Source organism: Muntiacus reevesi, chromosome 16, assembly GCF_963930625.1.
Source record: "Muntiacus reevesi chromosome 16, mMunRee1.1, whole genome shotgun sequence".
Taxonomy (NCBI): Eukaryota; Metazoa; Chordata; class Mammalia; order Artiodactyla; family Cervidae; genus Muntiacus; species Muntiacus reevesi.
The window spans coordinates 57,161,616-57,181,022 of NC_089264.1; the positions used below are offsets into that span (position 1 = coordinate 57,161,616).

Below are 19,407 nucleotides of genomic sequence, written 5' to 3' on the forward strand. Positions count from 1 at the left end.
CAGCCCACTCCAGTATTCTTTCCTGGAGAATACTATGGACAGAGGAGCCTGGCGGGCTACAGTCCATAGGGTTGTAAACAGCCTGACACAAAAGAACTGACTTAGCATGCATCCCTTGAAGTGTGTATTACCACTTCTCAATTCTCTGTTCTCCTTTCGAACTCTGTTCAGAAATCTAAAATATTTACTGCATAATTTTCCATGTCTCTAAACTCTCTGACATACTTTGTCTGTCTTTATCTTTCTGGCCTGACTCCTGGACTATTTTCTTAGGTCTGCGTAGTTTACTAATTCTCTCTTAGTAGTTGCCTCTAATCTGCTGGTTGGTACCTTGTTGGGTTTTTAATTTTAATGATTATATTTTTCATTTCAAGAAATTGTGTATTTTTATTTTTCAGCTTGCTTGGTTGGTCTCTTGTGTGTTTTCAAACTTCTCTTTTATTAGACATTAAACATAGCTATTAAATATTCTGTGACTGAAAATTCTGCTATCTGAAATCTTTTGGTTTTTGCTATATTACCTTTTTCTTCCATTTCCTGCTTTCATTCATGATGATCTGTTTTTAAACTGAGAATTGTTCATTTTCCATTTAGTTTAGTTTAATATCTTTGAACTGTTTGATGTCTCTGATTGAGGATGTGTTCCTGCATAGAGAGTTTGCATTTGTCTCTCTTAGCTGCTGGAGATACAACTTGGGACCACATTAAACGAAATCATCAGCTTAAGGTTTTTGGACCACATGAGCAGCATGAAATCAGACTGTAAATTTGTGTGAGCTGCCTTATCCCTAGGATTTTCAGGGGAGTTATTTCTTCTCCACCACTTAACACAAAAGTCGGGGCAGGCTTGCTTCTTTGCTGACTCCTTTTCTGTGTGTTTTCTTGTTGATGTGTAATTGCTTAGTTGTGTCTGATTCTTTGCCACCCCGTGGAATGTAGCCTGCCAGCCTCCTCTGTTCATGGGATTTTCCAGGCAAGAACACTGGAGTAGGTTGCCATTTCCTTCTCCAGGGGATCTTCCCAACCAGGGGATCAACCAAACCCTGGGCATCTCCTATATTGGCAGGCAGATTCTTTACCACTGAGCCGTCAGGGAAGCCCCATGTATTTTTTCTAGGTCACAGTTATGCCGTGTCTACCTTTGTTTCTGGGTATCTCCTGTTACCAGAATTCTAGAGAATTCTGCTAGAGATGTAGAGCCTAACAGGAAATACCCAGAAACAAAGTAGACACTTGGCATAACTGTAGAAATAGAACCTCAAAGAGTGTAAGCTTCAACAGAAATCATCAGGGAAACAGCTGACCTTGGTGTGCTTTCTCATTCTGTAGAGGTCCTGCTTTGCCTTCATATTTGCCCCCTTCAGATCACTTTGCTAGGTTAGCAGTGCATTTGAAAAGATATTTTTTCAGGATATCTAGTTCACGGTGCAGCATTAAAAAGAAGTCTTTTTACTTATTCATTAACTTATTGAAGTATTTGTTGAGCACTTTTTATATGGCAGCACATGAGAATGAGTTTATATTTTTTATTACTGAAACAGAAAATTAAGCAAAAAGTATAGTAAGTACTATGGTGGAAGAAATACGGTGTGCTGGAGGGACACCTGGGTCTTGAGTGGTTGGGAAGTTTCCATAAGGAAATGCTATCTAATTAGTGACCTGAAAGTAGGTATTGGGGTGATGAATGGTGGAAAAAAAAGATAATGCTGCAAGTAATTCACTGTGACCAGACTAGTGAGCAGAGCGCCTCATGGTGGGGTTGGTAGTTTTGAAAGGGGTAAAACTCAAGAGGTAAACAGTAGTCAGATCAGGGTTTTGTTCAGGAGTTTGGACTGTTTTGTAGGCAGTGGGAATCTGTTGGAATATTTTGAGTAGAGGAAGTGCTTAATCATATTTAAGATTTTAGAAAGATAACTCGATGCAGACTGGAAAACAGATTGCAAAGGAAGGAGACTGCAAACTGATGATGAGGCTCTGGACGCGGTTAATGGCAGCGGCTTCCTTAAGGGAGTAGGTGAGTGCGAGGAATTTAGGAGCTGAATAACTGACTTGATTGAATTTGGTGGACTGAAGAGAGAGTCAGTAAAGGACAAGGCGTGGTTATTGGATTTGACTGGGCTGTTGTGCTGGTGATGTCATTGACTTCTGAAAGTAGAAATACCAAAGCTGGAATGTGTATTACTGAGAAGTTGAGCGGTCAGTCTTGGACATCTGAATTGTAGGTGCCTCTGGGGTGTTTTAACAGATGACTACTAGTAGGCAGTTGGCTATGCTTCTTTTCTACCGTGAGACATCATCTCTTTGGCTGGATTGCTTCCACTCTCACTTTCTCACTGTATTTCAGCCAAACCATTTTCGTTTTGGTTCTTAGAAAATAAGAAAATGCCAAGCTTGTTCTTGTTATAGGGTGTTTGTTCTAGCTGCTTTAACTTTCCAAGATGCCCTTCTTCATCTGGCTGACCCCTTTTGGTAATTTGCATCTTACATGACCTGTCAGCTCTGCACACCAGGCAGTCCTTGGTATTACTCTAATTTTAATTCTCTATGTGGACATCACTTATTACTAACTGACATTTTCAGAATCTGTTTTATTTATTTTTCCCCCTTGTATCCATACCTCCTCATAGCAGGAACGTCAGTGCTTAGAGCAGTGGTTTGCATATAGCAGGGGTTTAATAAATTTTGTAAATGAGGGAAGGCACAGAGTTCTAACCTGGGGATGAAGATGTAGGAGTTTTTAGCTGTACGCAGGTGGTGACTGAGGTCATGAGTGTGTGTCAGACAGTACAGGGGGAGGGTTTAGGTTGGGGAGGTGAGAGCTAGTCCGAAATCCCCAGCGAGTGGGGGACGGAAGAGGAGAAGCTTGCACAGGAGAGTTGAGGAGGAGCCGCCTGCAGAGGTAGGAGGAGCCAAGGAGAGGGGGGTGGTAGGAGAGTGTGTGAAGAATAATAAACATTTCAAGGCCATCTTTGCTTTAGTTGGATGTCTTTCACAGGAAAGATTTTACAGATTCCTTGAGAAACCTGTGTTCATGTTTATCTAGGGAAAGAGCAAATTAGCCAAGATGGCGGTGGTCAGGCTCTCGCCCCCACACCCTCTGGCTCTTGCCCCACGTTTTGTAAATAGTGACTATATAACAGCTGAGCTCGCTTATACCACTGCATGCACGAGACAAGGTAGCCACTTTCGGTTTGTGCGCATGCTTGTATAAGCTCCACCTGAAAAAGCCCGTGGGGCTGCGTGAGGGTTGCATATGGTGGTGAGGCTGTGTTAGGCGTGTCCGCGGGGTCAGCCCCGAGAGCAGAGAATACAGCCAGCCCGGGGAGAATGCACATCTCCGCGGCTTCAGCGGCTCTTCTCGCTTCCTGCCAGCCTCTTAGCTCGCCCCTCGCCTGCCCTGGGTTCAGCGGTCACTGCACAGTGAGATACTGCAGACAGTTTATCATGCCTGCTTTTCATCCTTTTCCCGAGGCCGCACCCTCTCTTTGCGCTTATTATCCAGTTTTAGTGAGCCTCTTCTCTTTTCCTTGTGGTGATGGAGAACTGCTAGGGTAAATATTGAGAGTTTGGTATTAGAGGATGAAGGAATGGACAGTATCATGAGTCCCTAAGGTCCAGAAATAGGCATATTTATTTAGAATGTTGAGATGGGAGAAGAAACAGATCGTAGAATAATGTAAAGGTAAAACATTTATATTATAATGCTATTGTGAGGTGAACATTGACTCAGGCAAAGATATTTAATGTTGGTTCCACTTTACAGAATGCTTGAAATTAAAATCTGTGACTCAGTTTCTTTTTTCTCTGCTGACTTGTGAAATTAAAATATTAGTATATTCTATTATATTAGAACTACATTGTTTACTGATGGTTTTATTTTGGGCTCAATTTTTCAGAATTTTCTTAGGCCAAATTAGACTTTGTCAGCCATCAGATTGGAGAAGGAAATGGCAACCCAGTCCAGTATTCTTACCTAGAGAATCCCATGGACAGAGAAGCCTGGCAGGCTACAGTCCATGGGGTTGCAAGAGTCGGACAGAACTTTGCGACTAAACCGGCAGCCATCAGATAGACAGCAAGTAATTGCGTGATTGAAAGATAATTTGTATATTTAAGAGTTTGAGATTGACTTTGAATAATTCAAGTCACATGGTAAGTCAGAAACAGCTCATTAAGAGGCAGAGACTTGCTAAGGAATCGTTAAGTTTTTAAGGAGCATTCAGATGTTTTAAATTTTAGTAAAATCAGTTTTAATTTTGCTAATGACAGCAGATGTGTGGCAAACAGCCAGGGCTTGAGCTTAAAACAAAATGTCTGGAGATATTCAGGATAGAATGTCTGGTTGCTTATTGAAATCATCAAGATTCTACTCCAGTGATCCAGTGTAAATTTATTAAGATGGTGGTATGTAAAAAAAGTATTCCTACATGTGTTTGAGCCTTTTACTAGCATTTCTTGTTTGTGAGTCTTAACACTATATATTTAGTAATATCTAGACAATTTGTGGTAAGAATATCCAAAAATATCAGTATTAGAGCACCTCATTTTATGTGATTTGTTTGAATGACTTTGATCATTGTAGAAAGAAGGGCTGTCTGTGAAATTTTAGATAGTACATTTCAGTTCACAAACTAAATGAGTGTTCAGAGCTTAATATTCTACCATCCCATGCCTTCACTTTTGTCTGCCCAGGGCTCTATTCCCCAAAACAAAATTTTAAAGTAATTGATACATAGATTCTATAGATAAAGATGCTTTAGAATTTGTTTGCTGTATAGCCAGACAGAAATAAAACATCAGTCATTTAACTGATCAATGTCAAATGTTGGAAGCTGTAGTTGCTAATTAAATAGAAGTGTTTTTAGGCCTCTTTTTTGTTTGTTTTTAACCAATGTGTCATCATAACTTACTTAGAATCTGATGAACAGTGAAAATAAAGCCTTTTTGGATTTTCTGTACATGTTTTAGTTATGAAAACATACCATGTTAAACATTTCCCCAGTGACTTTCCCTGAAAAATTAATTGAGAAATATACCAAATATTACAGGTAAGATTTTTTTGCTTGTATTTTGAAGAGAGTTTTGTTTTTGTTACGTGCCTATTCTGTTGATAAGTTTTTGTTACGTGCCTATTCTGTTGATATTTAATTTATACACGAGTGTTAAAAGAAGGTAAATCAATGGATTGGCAGAAATTTGGATCGGATAGCAATAACCTTGTTGAAGGAATGCTCTGAGGTAACCATTCAACTTCTCACTCACTGGTGTGATAGACTGAATATACAAAGTGAAAACTGAAGAAGTAACTGGTCTCAAAAGAGGATGTGTCCAAGAATTGAAACAGAAGATCCTGGCCTCTGGGTTTGTAAGCAGGCCCTGGCTCCCAGGAGTTTGGCTCGTTTGGGGTGATGGACCTGTCAGTGCCCCGTACATAGCCAGACTCACTGTGAATTTCCCCGTCCACCCTCCCATAGGAGGCTGAGCTGGCCTCTTCCATTTGTTATCTGGGGCTCTGTCTTACAGGAGGCTGTAGGGTAGGTGGAGGCGCAGAAAGAACAGGAACCTCAACCTTTCTGCTGGCTGGCAGACGAAACTGGAGGGTAGTTATTTCAAACTGGCAGTGTGAGATCTGGTTCAGGACAGAAGGGTTGGATTGAGTTCTGGGCAATAGATCAGTGAAGAGGAGAGTGAAACAATATATCCTATCAGAATAAGACTGCAAATTCCAAAATTTAGAAGTACATGAAGGATCATATTGTAATATATAAATTAATCAAATTAATATATTATACACCTTAACCTTATGTCAATTATATCTCAGTAAAAAATACACAAAGAATTCTAGCACAAGAAAGCCAACAAAATCAACAGTCAAATATGAATTAATGCCAGATAATTTTAAAGTAACAGCCCAGGGGAGGGAGGTGGGAGGAGGGTTCAGGATGGGGAGCACATGTAAATCCATGGCTGATTCATACCCAGGTATGGCAAAAACCACTACAACATTGTAAAGTAACTAGCCTACAGCTAATATAAATAAATGAAAAAAAAAAAACCCAGCCCAAATTGCTTCAAATAAGTTTAATATCCACAAAAGAATAAAGTACTCATAGTTTGAAATGCAAACTGGCAGAAATAAAAGCATAACAAATAGATCTGAAAGAGCCAGTGAGAATGCCTAGAAATGAAAATTTAGTCATTAAAATAAGAATATAATGTATTGAATAGTCATAGTCAAGTAGAGAATTAGTAAATTGAAATTCATTCTGGATGTGCATAAGAAAGTAAAAAGATTTTCCAAAAAAGGTTTTGAAAGGCATGAAACTTTAGCCTATATTTAACAGGCATTTCAGAGAGAGAGGATGGAGAAATTATAAAGAGATGATGAGAATTTTTCAGAACTTGAGAAAATCAATCTTCAGATCAAAAGTACACTTTTAGTACTAAACAGGATAAATGCAAAGAAATCCATAGATTTCAAAACTGAAAAAGAAACAACCCAACTTAGCTTCCAAAAAGTCAGGCGGCTGTTAGTACAATTGTTATTACTCTTTTGAAGTAGACTTTTTATCTGCAACAATATGCAGAAAATAAAGGAGGAATGATTTGAAGTACTGTCCATGAAATGGTCAGAGGAAAAATAAGTGTTCCCTAGAATTTTACATGGTCTCGATAATCATTGGGGTTTTAAAAGGATTATATCACGTAATAAGTACAGTCTTAGGAGCCTTTGGGCTTCCCAGGTAGCACTGGTGGTAAAGAACCTGCCTGCCAGTGCAGGAGATGAAGGTTCAGTCCCTGGGTGGGGAAGATCCCCTGGGGAAGGAAATGGCAGCCCACTCCAGTACTCTTGCCTGGGAATTCCACAGACAGAAGGGCCTGGCGCATTACAGTCCACGGGGTCGCAAAGAGTTGGACGCACCTGAGCGCGCAAATGGTCATTTCAGGGGAAAGGCAAAATAACATTTCACATGTAAAAATGACTTATCATTTACTACTAAACTACCCATATTAAAAAACTACTACTCAAATACCTGTTTCTGTAAGATGCAGAGTAAACTCAGGGAAAGAAGAGTTGGGACAGTGAAGAGCAAGAAAGAGTTTAAATGTGTTAGCAAAGTTATTGATGGTAAAAGTAAACTTTAGTAAGATAAGAGAAGTTTCAGTGGTTAAAGATATTTTTCTTGTTCAGAGGAAGGTAGAGACGGTGAATAACCTTACAGATGCTTAGATTTATAGGAAAGCATGTATGTTAAATTTCTAAATGGAATCATGAAAACATTAGAACTTGAATCTTGTAAATTAAAAAACCAGCATGGAGGTGGGGTGAGAGGAGAATATAGAAAATTTTATCACTCTAACTGATGGCCAGAAAGGCAAAAGCAAGAAAAAAACGGGTGGTAAACCAAAGACAGACAGTAAGGTGGCAGAAGTCTAAATCAGGTACCCAGGTTAGGTCTCATGGTGTTGCCTATCATCTATATAGATGCATATTCTAAATATGTAGAAGTTATTATTTTCCCTATTTCATTACTTCCTCCTCCATAAAAATAAGATCATTATTTTATTTTTGATAAATAATGATACCTTGATTCCATTCTTTTTTCCAGCTCTTACTGAAAGTCCAGATATTGCTTTCACTGTCTCATCTCCTTTTCTCACCTCCACCTGTTGCTTCCATCACTACTCTTTCTGCTGAAACTGCTGTTGTCCAAAGGTTACCAGTGATCTCCACATTGCTGATCAGTTTTCACTTCTGTCCTCTTTTCCTGAAAACATACAAATATCAACTTATAAACCAATATTATTTTAAATACAGAGGCATTGTAGGAAAGTTGTTAGAAGAGTAGACTGATACAATGCCTTGGGTTTTAATCCTGACTGTACTTCCATGTTTAAAATACTAGCTATGTGACTTTGAGGGAAGCTCCAAATAAGATGAATAAGATGAAGATAATAATAGTACTTACCTCAGAGCAACTTTGTGAGGATTAAATGAAATAATGCATGTAAAGGACATAGTACTGTATGTGGCACATGGTAAATAGTAAATGTAAGCTATTATTAATAGGCTGAAAAATGTTATTATTTTTTTTAAAGATTTAAGAAATATATTGAATATTTGATACATAAAGAGATAAAAATACTACCACAATAAGTGCATAATTTCAACAACTTAACTCAGTTCAGTTCGGTTGCTGTCATGGTTATTTTATTATTGTATGAGGATATAAATATAATAAGGGAAAATATTTTAAGGATGAGGTTTTTATTACAAAATACTTAATACATGTATAAGAATATATGTAATCAACACCTATAATTTACCACCTAACCTTGTAATTTACCACCTAACCTAATCTTGCAATCTTGATCACATTTTTGTTATCCTTAATACTTCTTTTCATAGTTCCTTTCACCCTTTGTATCCATGTGACTGTCCTGAATTTTTGTGTTTCAATCTTTTGAGTAAAAAAAAGAAAGGGATAGGTTTAGACAATTGTATATGTCCTTAATTGTTTAGCTTAGCTTATTTTTCTACTTTATTGTGATAGTTTATTGTATGTATTCTTCTGTGATTTACTTTTTCACTAAAATTTTTTGCCATGATTTATCTTCATTGTATATGTGTCTAGTTCATTAATTTTCACTGAGATAGTTACAGCCTGTACTTTTGGGGGCTGCTGTGTGAATTAAATGGGTTGGTGCACGTTAGGTGCTTAAAGAGTGCTTGCAGTTACCTTCACAGTAAAGGTGCAAAGAAAGATGGCCATTACGATGTTCTTTCTTCTTTGCTGATGGACAGAATGCTGCTGAATGAATGTAGCATTGCTTCTTTGTTCTCATGCCTGTGGACATTCGGGTTGTTTTGCAGTTTGAAACAACAGAACGCAGTACTGCTTCGAATGTTCATCTTTTTATACCCTTGTACAAGTTTCTATGTGCCAAGTATGTTGACCTAGAAATAGAATTGCTAAGTTGTAGGTTACGCTTGTGTTCAGCTACATTAGATAATGCCAGTTTGTTTATCAAGATTATTGTGCCTGTTTGTATTTCAGCCAGTAGTGTATGCGTTACCATTGCTCCGTACCCTTGCCAACACTAGGTGTTAGCGTATGATCATGCTTCATAATCCCATGGTTGTTAAATGGCATCCTGTGATTTCATTTGGATTCTGTTAATAACGAGGCTGTCATCTCTTCATATGTTTATTGGTTATTTGTATTTCCTTTCCTGTGCAAGTCTGTTCTTGTATTTTGCCCTTTTCTGTTTTTCTGACGGGTTGTCTTTTTCTTAACACATTTGGAGGAGTTCTTGTATATTCTTCATACTTACCCTTTGTTGATTGTAATTGTTGGAAATACAGCCTCCCAGTTTGAAGCTTGCTTTTCTGTATGTTGTTGCCTGTTAATCTTGGTGAGTGCTAAGTTACCTCAGTCGTGTCCTACTCTGCGACCCTGTGGACTGGAGCCCACCAGGCTCCTCTGTCCATGGGGTTTCCCAGGCAAGAACACTGGAGTGGGTTGCCATTTCCTCCTTCGGGGGATCTTCCCGACCCAGGGACTGAACCTTCATCCCTTGCGTCTCCAGCATTGGCAGGTGGGTTCTTTACCACTAGTGCCAACGAATCACATAAATGCCTTAGTCTTTAATCATTAATTTTCCTGTATATGATTATTTATGGTATGGGTAGATTACAGTTTCATTTTATTAAACGTTTTTTGAAGTGGGGGAGACTTGTACCGTTTTCCAATAACTATTTAATAGTCATCCTTTCTTCATTGAATAGCATCTCTAGAACAGTTTGGGGGTGGAAAAATCAATATGTGCCCTTGTTTTGTTCCTTGTTTTAAAGGGATGCATCTAAATTTTTACCATTGAATACGGTATTTGTTACAGGTTTGCTTTACCCTGTAAGGAAATTCCTTTTGTCCTTATTTTTCTTAAAAAGGTTTGAAACTTGCATGGTGCTGAATTTTATTAAGTGCTTTTTGGTTAGCTCCTGAAATGATTCTATGGTTATTTTCCTTCAGTCTGTTAATGAGAGGAATTAAAAGATTTTCTAATGTTTAACTGGGTTTCCCTGGGAGCTCAGTGGTTAAGAACCCTCCCTGCCAAAGCAGGAGATGCGGGTTCAGTCTCTGGGTCAGGAAGACCCTCAGGTGAAGGAAATGGCAATCTGCTCCAGAATTCTTGCCTGGGAGATCCCATGGACAGGGGAGCCTGGCGGGCTACAGTCCAAGGGGTTGCAGAAGACGTGACTTAGCAACTAAACAACAACAACGTTTAACTACTCTTTCTTCCTAAGGTAAATCCTAGGATTTGTCTTGGTCTGTGATATATTATCTTTCTTATACATTGCCAGATTGTTTTAGCAAATGTTCATTAAGTTTATAGGGTTTATATGAAAACAACTACTTAAAATAACTTTTAATCTTCACAGCAGAAAATATGGGTGCAGAACTGAAAGCTCCAATTATTAAGCAAGAACCTCTCCAAGTAAGAGGTAAATATATTTTATTCTATTTTTTATTATAATGGTGTTTTGAATTAAATATATAAAATTAGTTTGTGTAGATATCTTTATAGTTATAAAGGTGTATTCATTTTTACTTTTTAAAAAATATATTGACCATAAGGATTTATTCTGTTTATAAACTAATTTTCTACTGAAATTTGCATTCTGGTCATAAATTTTATGGTAATTGTTATTTCAAAAGCCCAAAGAAAGGAATAAAGGCAAATAAAAATTGTTTTATCATTTTTAGAAAAGTAATTCTGTACATTTTAGAAAAGTAAAGAACTAGAAGCTAATACCATATTGAAATTGGGATAGTTTGGACATTCTTGATTTCCATTTCTAGGAGTGATTAAGTAATGGAGGAATTCTTGTTTGCTCTTCTCCTCTTTATAATTGGGCTGTGACTCCCATGTCCAAAGGAGCATGTTTCATGGAGGTGCTAGTTCTGTGAGTAGGATCACCGTGGCTTTGGCGTCAGACGAAAGTAAATTCAGTCTGTAGCTTTAGCGTGTGCCAGCTTTATGGCTTTGGGCAGTTTACTTGATTTTTCTGAGTCATAGTTTTCTCCTCTGGTGTTGCTGAGAATGGACTTCTTTTTTGTAGGGTAACTGCGGAGATGATACATACTGTACAGTCACAGTTAAGATTACGTAATGTTGTGTTACCATCAATAATCTGGGCCGGGATAGACCAACAAGGATTTCTAGATACTTAAATTATTAAAAAGTAATTTAAAAAAACTAATCTTTTTGAAGAGAGATGTATTTCTCCTCTTTGAGAAGCTTATTTGAGTTTAATATTTTAGGATTATTTAGAATAAGGTAGTTTAGAGACTTAAACTTATGCAAAAGGAAATCTGACTTTTTCAAATAAAGTTTTGATTTTTATATTGAACATTATTTTTGAAATGTTCTTATTAACTATGAATTTTGAGTTTCACAGTTTATGTTTTAAGAGTCTTTTTACCGTCTTCAGTGGTGAATAATTTAGTCTTCATTTATTCTTTCAATCTGCAAGTACCGCAGAAGACTTAGTAGTTACTAGATAGGAGAATAGAATGTGCAGTAACTTGGCAACAGTTTGAAACAGCACATGAGTTCCTGCTGTTTTTCTCCTGCTTTTCCAAGATATGCCTGTGTTATTCATCTATATCATGTGACTGAAAGTCTAACTTTATAAAAATGAACAAACCAATGTTGGCTGTAATTTTTTTTTTTTGGCTGTAATTTTTAATCCACAGAGTGTAACTGATGCCAAGTTGGTATTTTGTTATTGATGTCTGTCATTTTTTATGAACAGTTTGATACTTGATGATAGGGGAATAATTTAATAGAAGGCAGTGTTTTGCCTATAATCTATAATTAACTTCCTATAACTTTTAACTGATAAAAATGTTCCTTATGTTTATTTCAACTTTGTTACTTTATGTGAAATCGTTCAGTGAGTTTCAGACTTTTTTTTTTTTTACTGCAACCCACATAGGAAGTACTAATGATTTAGTGTATATTTAGATTATTATATGTAACTGAAACAAGTCTTCACAGAAAGTGCTGATTCTTCATTATATGCAATACTCGTTGATTACTTTGTTGTTGTTGTTGTTTTTAATACTGGTTTCACCAGTGTTTGTAAACCACTGAACCAGCATGTAATTTTTTAATTGAAACTTCAGTTCATTTTCACTTAGACTTCCCAGGCAATTTAAATTGTACTAGTATGATTTAACAGACCAGCAATACCTTTGCAAGGTGTCCTTAGACAAAGAATTGGCATCAGTCGGGAAGATCCCCTGGAGGAGAGCGTGGCTGCCCACTCTGGTGTTCTTATCTGAAGAATCCCACGGACAGAGGAATCTGGTGGGCACACTGGGTCACAGAGAGTCGGACGTGGCTCAAGAGCTTAGCGTGCAAGCACGCACTGACGACTCTGGAGTGAGAAGCTGGGTGGTTGCAAGTTTAATTCTGTCCTGTCCTGTCCTGTACTTGAAGTAGACTTTATTTTCCCCGATGCCCTCCAGTGCATCAGGGAAAACCTGCTTTCTGTGGAACTCACTAGTGACCCCACTTAAAAACTAGCACATGTTCATCTTCAAATGTGACTTCCAGGGTGCATATTTAGTATGTTTCCCTTTTTTTTTGTTTTGTTTTAGTCAAAGCAGTTCTTAAAAAGAGGGAATATGGACCAAAGTATACTCAGAATAATTTCATCACTGGAGTCAGAGCAATGAATGAGTTCTGCCTCAAATCCAGGTACGGTAATTTTTTTTAAAAAGTAGTGGTTTGTTCTATCTAATCTAAATAACCAGTTACTTCCTAGAATTTGTTAACAGCTGCCATCCATGTGGAAACTTTACTATGGTTCCTTCCTAAATTGAAGAAATATTTTTATTCAGTTAAGAATATTTTTTTAAAGTGTTAAAATAGTTAGCTTATTAAACTGAAAACTGCTCCAGCTTGAGCAATTCAGTCTGTCTTGGCTCCTTTAACTCAAAAAAGCAGGTTCTTCAAAAATCTATGTGTCATACAAGAACCTTAGGAGTTCTATTGCTAATATGTAGCAGAATTATCAATAAGAGTATTTGTATGTTAATATAGCTTTAAAATTTGGGGTTTTTTTGGTAGAGCAGTTTTATTATGTTTATGTTCACATTTCAGCTGTGGTTTGTGTTGAGTGTAAATTATTTTGCTTCTTTCTGGTATCTTATTATTTTCTCCTAACTGAAGAGATTTATTGAGGTATATTTTTTACAAATTTAAATGTTTTCCCCTCTTTTGTGTGTTTTCTAGGAAAGCTATATATTTAAGTGGAAGATTTCTTGGCAATTAAGACATCAGATGATCTAGGCTCTCCCTCCACCACCCCCACCATGGTACACCTTCTAGAGTATAAAGTTAAAGTCCCTTAGTCGTGTCTGACTCTTTGCGATCCCATGGACTATACAGTCCATGGAATTCTCCAGGCCAGAATACTGGAGTGGGTAGCATATGGTATAATATCAATAAATAGGGTTCCTATAATCAGTTTTATATCTTCTGTAAATATTGAAACAACAACCAATTATAATAATGATATAAAACTATATTTTGCTTCCCATACAAAAACTTTGTGAGTACAGTAGGTTAGGTATAGCTATCTCCATATTATAGGCCAGGAAATATGGAAAGATGTTAGCAATGACCTGGTTCATTTAGTGAGTCAGTGACAGAGTGGGAACCAGAATACATATCTTTTGCTACCTAATCTAGACTTTTATTTTTTTATTTTTTGGCTGTAGCACACGGCTTACAACATTTTAGTTCCCTGGCCAGGGATTGATTCTAGGCCACAGCAAGAAAGCTGGGATCCTAACCACTAGGCCACTAGGGAATTCCTCAAATTTTTGTTTATAGGTCTTTTGTTGCTATTACAAAATTTCCTTAGGAAGACCAATGATCAAATTTAGAAAGACTTTAGCAGAGTGACTTGATGCATGTATCAACCTTTCAGAATTTAAAAGAAAGGAAAATAATTAAATAGCATGAAACTGACATATACTCTTTATAAATTGATACCTATGAATGATATTACCACTTAGTATTAGTGTGGACATGAGTTTGAGCAAACTCAGGGAGATAGTGAAGGACAGGGAAGCCTGGCATGCTGCAGTTCATGGGCTTGCAAAGAGTTGGATACGACTTAGTGGCTGAACAACGACAGTTAATCTGGAGATAAACAAATGACTGTAAATATTAAGTTTACATTCTCAAATAGAGGAGTAATACTCTAATCTGTGTTCTTTCTACTTTTTTTCCTTCATACATCAGATATTGCAGTGGTATATCCATAGCAGATAAAGGACAAGCACTGATAAAGGATTTGACTCACTATATACTATATTGTGGTATCTATATTGAGTCAAGAGTAATTCTTAGTTTTTCAACTCTTTCTAAACCACTTTTACGTACAAAATGTCATCTTTAAATTGATTTTTACAGGCTATCCAGCTTTAGCTATTAAAATAAGGCTTAGTTAGTGGTTTTTATCTGCCCTAATAATCCTGAACTATATGAACCTTCTCTGAATAAATTCAACATATTTCTTTCTTCAGTGATCTGGAACAACTACGAAAAATCAGACGACGAAGTCCTCATGAAGATACTGAGTCCTTTACTGTATACTTGAGATCAGATGTGGAGGCAAAGTAAGAACATAGTTCTTTTAGGATAAAATACAAACTGCTGAATTTGGAATTAATAGAAACCCATTTAGACAGACTCAGAATTTTTAAAATGACATGTTTTAAAAGCAGAATATATACATATTTTTTAAAGTATTTATTTTATTTATTTATTTGGTCACACCAGGTCTTAATTGTGACACGCAGGATCTTTGATTTTCTTTGCAACATGTGGGATCTTTAGTTGTAGCATCCAGAATCTTTAGTTGCAGCATGCGAACTCTTTAGTTGCGGCATATGAACTCTTTGTTGCAGCATGAGGGATCTAGTTCCCCAACCAGGGATCAAACCTAGGCCCCCTGCATTGGGAGCACACGGAGTCTTAGCTACTGGACCACCAGGAAAATCCAAAAGCAGAATATTTTTACATTTGCAGATTTGTTTGAGAGTTACTAGTATGTATTAATTAGCAAAAAATATCAGTTTTTTTTTTTTTAGAAAATTTGCTGTTGAATTTATTCCTATTGTGTAGATTTAATTTAGAAAAGTTTCTTAAGTGCTTTATATTTTTCCTAAAGGACTTATGTTTGTTAAGTTTTCATATAGTTTTAGTTATCTAGATTTAAATATGATTTTCATGAAGTCATTAAAATTGCATTATTGAATGGTGGCTATGTGTATGTACATAGATCTTTGGAAGTTTGGGGAAGCCCTGAAGCTCTTGCCAGAGAGAAAAAACTTCGTAAGGAAGCAGAAATAGAATATAGAGAAAGTAAGTATATTCAGTTTAAAGCTGAGTTAACTGAAAAGCAACTTGCAAGTGAGATCTGTGTCTATAATAACGATATCCTCGCCTAGTGGTTGCCTACCTCTTGTGTTTGGCTTTGTTGGTTCTAGCAAATGCCAGTTTTCGTTTGGGGGTTTAATTATTTTAGAACAGTATCTATTTGTTTTCCTCTCTAGCTTTTTAAAGATCATGAGAGCAAGCAAAGCTAATTTGTCATTTCTGTAAGACATATGAATATTAAAACAGGGTCTGATTTGCAGATTGTACCTGTTCTAAAAGTGAATCCTAGTTTCTCAGGGGTTTTGGCCTCTCAGAAGAAGCAAACAGCCGTTTAGTATCTTTATATTCACAGATAAGCTAAAGAGACCTGCACTTAAATCTACAGGAATGAAATGTTTACTTTCTTTTTTTTTTTATTTCCTTTTTACTGAGGTCACATTGGTTTACATAACATTATATGTTCTATTTCTGTTTACCCTACAACTTGATCACCACCAAAGATTTAGTTTCCGTCTGGTGCCACACAGTCGACCCATTTCACTCACTTTTCCCTCAGCCCTGCCCTCCCCTCCAGTAACCACTGCCCTGCCCAGGTTAGTAATCAGCATTTATGGTGGGAGCCCCTTCCTCTTAACAGGAAATAAAATCTAGAGACCTGTGGGCATTAGGGGTACTCAGTTTTTTTCAATAGGTTGATATATTTTTGAGGTATTTTCAGTGGACAGAGTTAGGAAATACTTTTTGTTTCTTAAGAGAAAATATGTAGGTTATTTTGATAAGCTTACTCCCCCCCCTCACCTTTTTTCCTTTTGTATCTCTTACTCTGAAAATCTTATTTCTTAATTCATTAACATCATTAATTATATTTTTTATTTGTTCTTATATGTATGTACATACACATATAGAGAGAATACAGTGTTGTCCCAAACTATCAGTCTCAGTATTCCTGCTAGTAAGGTGATTTAAGATTTCTTTCTGTCTTTTTGTCTTTACTGAATATCTCACTGGGGATATACAGTCAAATGCCTACGTTTTAAAGTCACTTGTAATTTCTCACTGTATGGGTAAACCATCTACTAGATATAAAAATAGGTTCGTTTGTTTCGTTTTGCTTCTGATTTTAAGAAATTTGATTTATTTTTATAATTTTGTAAAACATTTATATGGTTCCAAAGTCACCCCAAATACTTTCAAGACAAAATACTTTAGAGAAGTTTAGCTTCCATCCCTGTCTTCCCCACCCTTCTTCCTCCCTCTAGCATAGGTAATTGTTTAAAAAATTAGTTTGAGTGTTATTTTTACTAAAGTAGCATGTATACTGGTAATTTAGACCCTCCTTTTCATAAATAAGGCATAGTCTGTGTACTGTCTGTGCTTGTTTTTTTTAGCTTGATTATATGTCCCAGAGAACATTCCATAGCAGGAAATAGAGAGGTTTCTTCATTTCTTTTATAATACTTCATTTTGGTGGGTGCATCATAGTTTATTCAGTCATTTTCACCTAGGTCATTTCCAGTCTTTTACTGTTAAAATAATGATGCTGTGAATAGCCTTGTACATATATTAGAGGACATACTTAAAGTACAGAATTTGAGAATGCACACTAATAAAATATTTTTTCCTCATTTTTAAACTTTGAGCTAAAGATGGAGAGTTGGCTCTTTTATCAGGCTTGAATAACTCATCTTGCTGCCCTGAAACTGCACTTGTCTGACAGTTCTCCTGCCCCTCTAACCCCTGGTAACTGCTCTGCTTTCTGTCTCTGTGAATCTGCCTCCTGTAGATGCCACACACAAATGGAGTCAGACAGTGCTTGTCTTTTTGACTGAGTTACCTCACTTAGCATAATGTCCTCAGGGTTCATCCGTGTGACAGGATTTCCATTGTATTTATATACCACGTTGTTCAGCATTTATTTGTCCATGGACGTTTTGGTTGCTTTCACTTGCCCATTGTGAATGGTGCTACTATAAATTACGGTGTGAAAATAACCTCTTTGAGACAGTGCCTTCATTTTTTTTTTTTGGATATATACCCAGAAGTGGTATTACTAACTCATATGATAGTTTTTAATTTTTTGAGGAACCTCTATATTATTTTCTGTAACAGTTGCAATATTTTATAATCCTACCAGTATAGTCAAGATCTCCAATTTTTCTGCATTCCTTGCTTACACTTGTTGTTTTCTTTTTCTCTTTGTTTTTGTTTTGTGGTAGTAGCCATTCTAATGGCTGTGAAGTGATACCTCATTGTGGTTTTGATTTGCATTTCTCTGATGATTAGTGATCTGAGCATCTTTTCATATGCTTATTGGCCAGCTGTATATCATCTTTGGAGAAAAGTCTATCCACGTCCTTAGCCCATTTTTTAATCAAGTTGCAAATTCAGATTTCTTACCATCACCTGATATTTTTGTTTGTATCTGGGAGAAGACTGTTTAACATAGTCTTAGAATTATTGTGTTAATCTAAAATGTGAAAGGGGATTCGAAAGTTTACAAGACAGCCAGGGCACTTCGCATTGTGAGGTTTACAAAAATTCTGTCTCTTGCGTTTATTACGACTTTCAAGGTTAATTAGATACATACATCAGTGGGAAGAGCCGAAGATGGTGGAGCTGTATACAGTCAGCAAAAACAAGACCTGGAGCTGACTTGTGTCCCTGATCATCAGCTTCTCAGCAAAATTCAGGCTTAAACTAAGGAAAATGGGGAAAACCATTAAGGCAGCCAGGTGGCAGGAAGATTACATTAATGGCCAGAAGTTTGCATGATGATTTTAGAATCAAAATACAGCTTTCCTGTATGGCTTGGTAGGTGTTGGAACCAGGACATGACGAACTCTGAAGAACAGCTACTGTCCACAAAAAGATACATTGCAAGGAACATCTCTTTTAGATTCCAAGTTATATGTCATTATAGTGAAAAAAATAAACAAACTTGAAAATCCCTCAAAAAAAAAAAAAAAAATGTGAAAGGGTAAGAATATGTGTGAGCTAAATGTATTGCATAATTCTTTTTTTATAGGGCTATTTAGAAACCAAAAAATACTGAGAGAATATAGAGACTTTCTGGGAAATACTAAGGTAAGAATATTTTTCTTTTAATGTTATGTTGAGTATGTGTTTCACAGAAAATCCTAGTATCTGTCCATGATGAAAATCTAGCATGTCTGTGATCCTATTCCAAGGTAGATCTAATCTGCTAAAAAAATACCTTATCTTTGCATCACCAAATTTACTACCTTATCTTCCAGTGTGCCAGAATACTCTTATTTTCCTTCCTACCAGAAGGAAATTAATATTGGGACCAGTATAGGAAACATACCTTTACTGTCCACTTCTTATTTTCTCCTAAGTCCTTCATCGGACTTGGATTCCCAAGAGCTCTTATCAAAGCCACCGACACTTCCACGATGCCACATAGTCATGTTCAGAGTCCGCCTTGCATTTAAATTGAGCTGGAGGTGTCTCCTGTCAAGAAGTGGAGACTAGGCTAGCTTTCCTGGAGAAAGGGCTAGCTTTGCAAATTGTCTCTTTTCTTCTGACTTAAATTTGAGTCTCTTGCTTCCTTCTTGGAAAATTTAGAAATTAGCAATGATGACAACTCTAGTCATACCTTATTTGATGTGCTTTTCTTTCCCATTCATCTTATGCAAAGCCTCTTAATTTCCATTTCCCTTGTGAGCCCTGCATTTCTGGCGCCCTAGTGCTGCACTGAAGACCTGGATTCTCTTCAGTGGTAGGGCTTTTGTATGTCGTGTGAGTCACTTCTATGCCTTGACAGCCTCTGCCCCTGCCCCTGCCTCTTGCTATGGAGTAATTTAGGCTGGTGAGATCTGCCTCCTGGGAAGACTTCCTGCTAGCTTTACACCTTTTTGGCATGGAGGATCATCAGCACCAGATTTTTGAATAGCGGTTGTTTGACTTCTGAAATCTGTGTCA

At 36.9% G+C, this 19,407-nt stretch overlaps 1 protein-coding gene across 2 annotated transcripts in view; it reads left to right on the forward strand.

The window, feature by feature from the left end:
• The window catches only part of SLC30A9 (solute carrier family 30 member 9), a 71,863-nt gene that overhangs the window by 12,048 nt on the left and 40,408 nt on the right, over positions 1-19,407 (forward strand). The window contains exons 3-7 of one of the 2 annotated variants that reach the window (XM_065907261.1): positions 10,448-10,507; positions 12,672-12,771; positions 14,610-14,702; positions 15,368-15,450; positions 18,491-18,549. In XM_065907261.1, the coding sequence (XP_065763333.1) occupies positions 10,448-10,507; positions 12,672-12,771; positions 14,610-14,702; positions 15,368-15,450; positions 18,491-18,549 (395 nt within the window). Of the gene's footprint in view, positions 1-10,444; positions 10,508-12,671; positions 12,772-14,609; positions 14,703-15,367; positions 15,451-18,490; positions 18,550-19,407 lie in introns of both variants that reach the window. The other variant, XM_065907260.1, reaches the window with a different exon arrangement.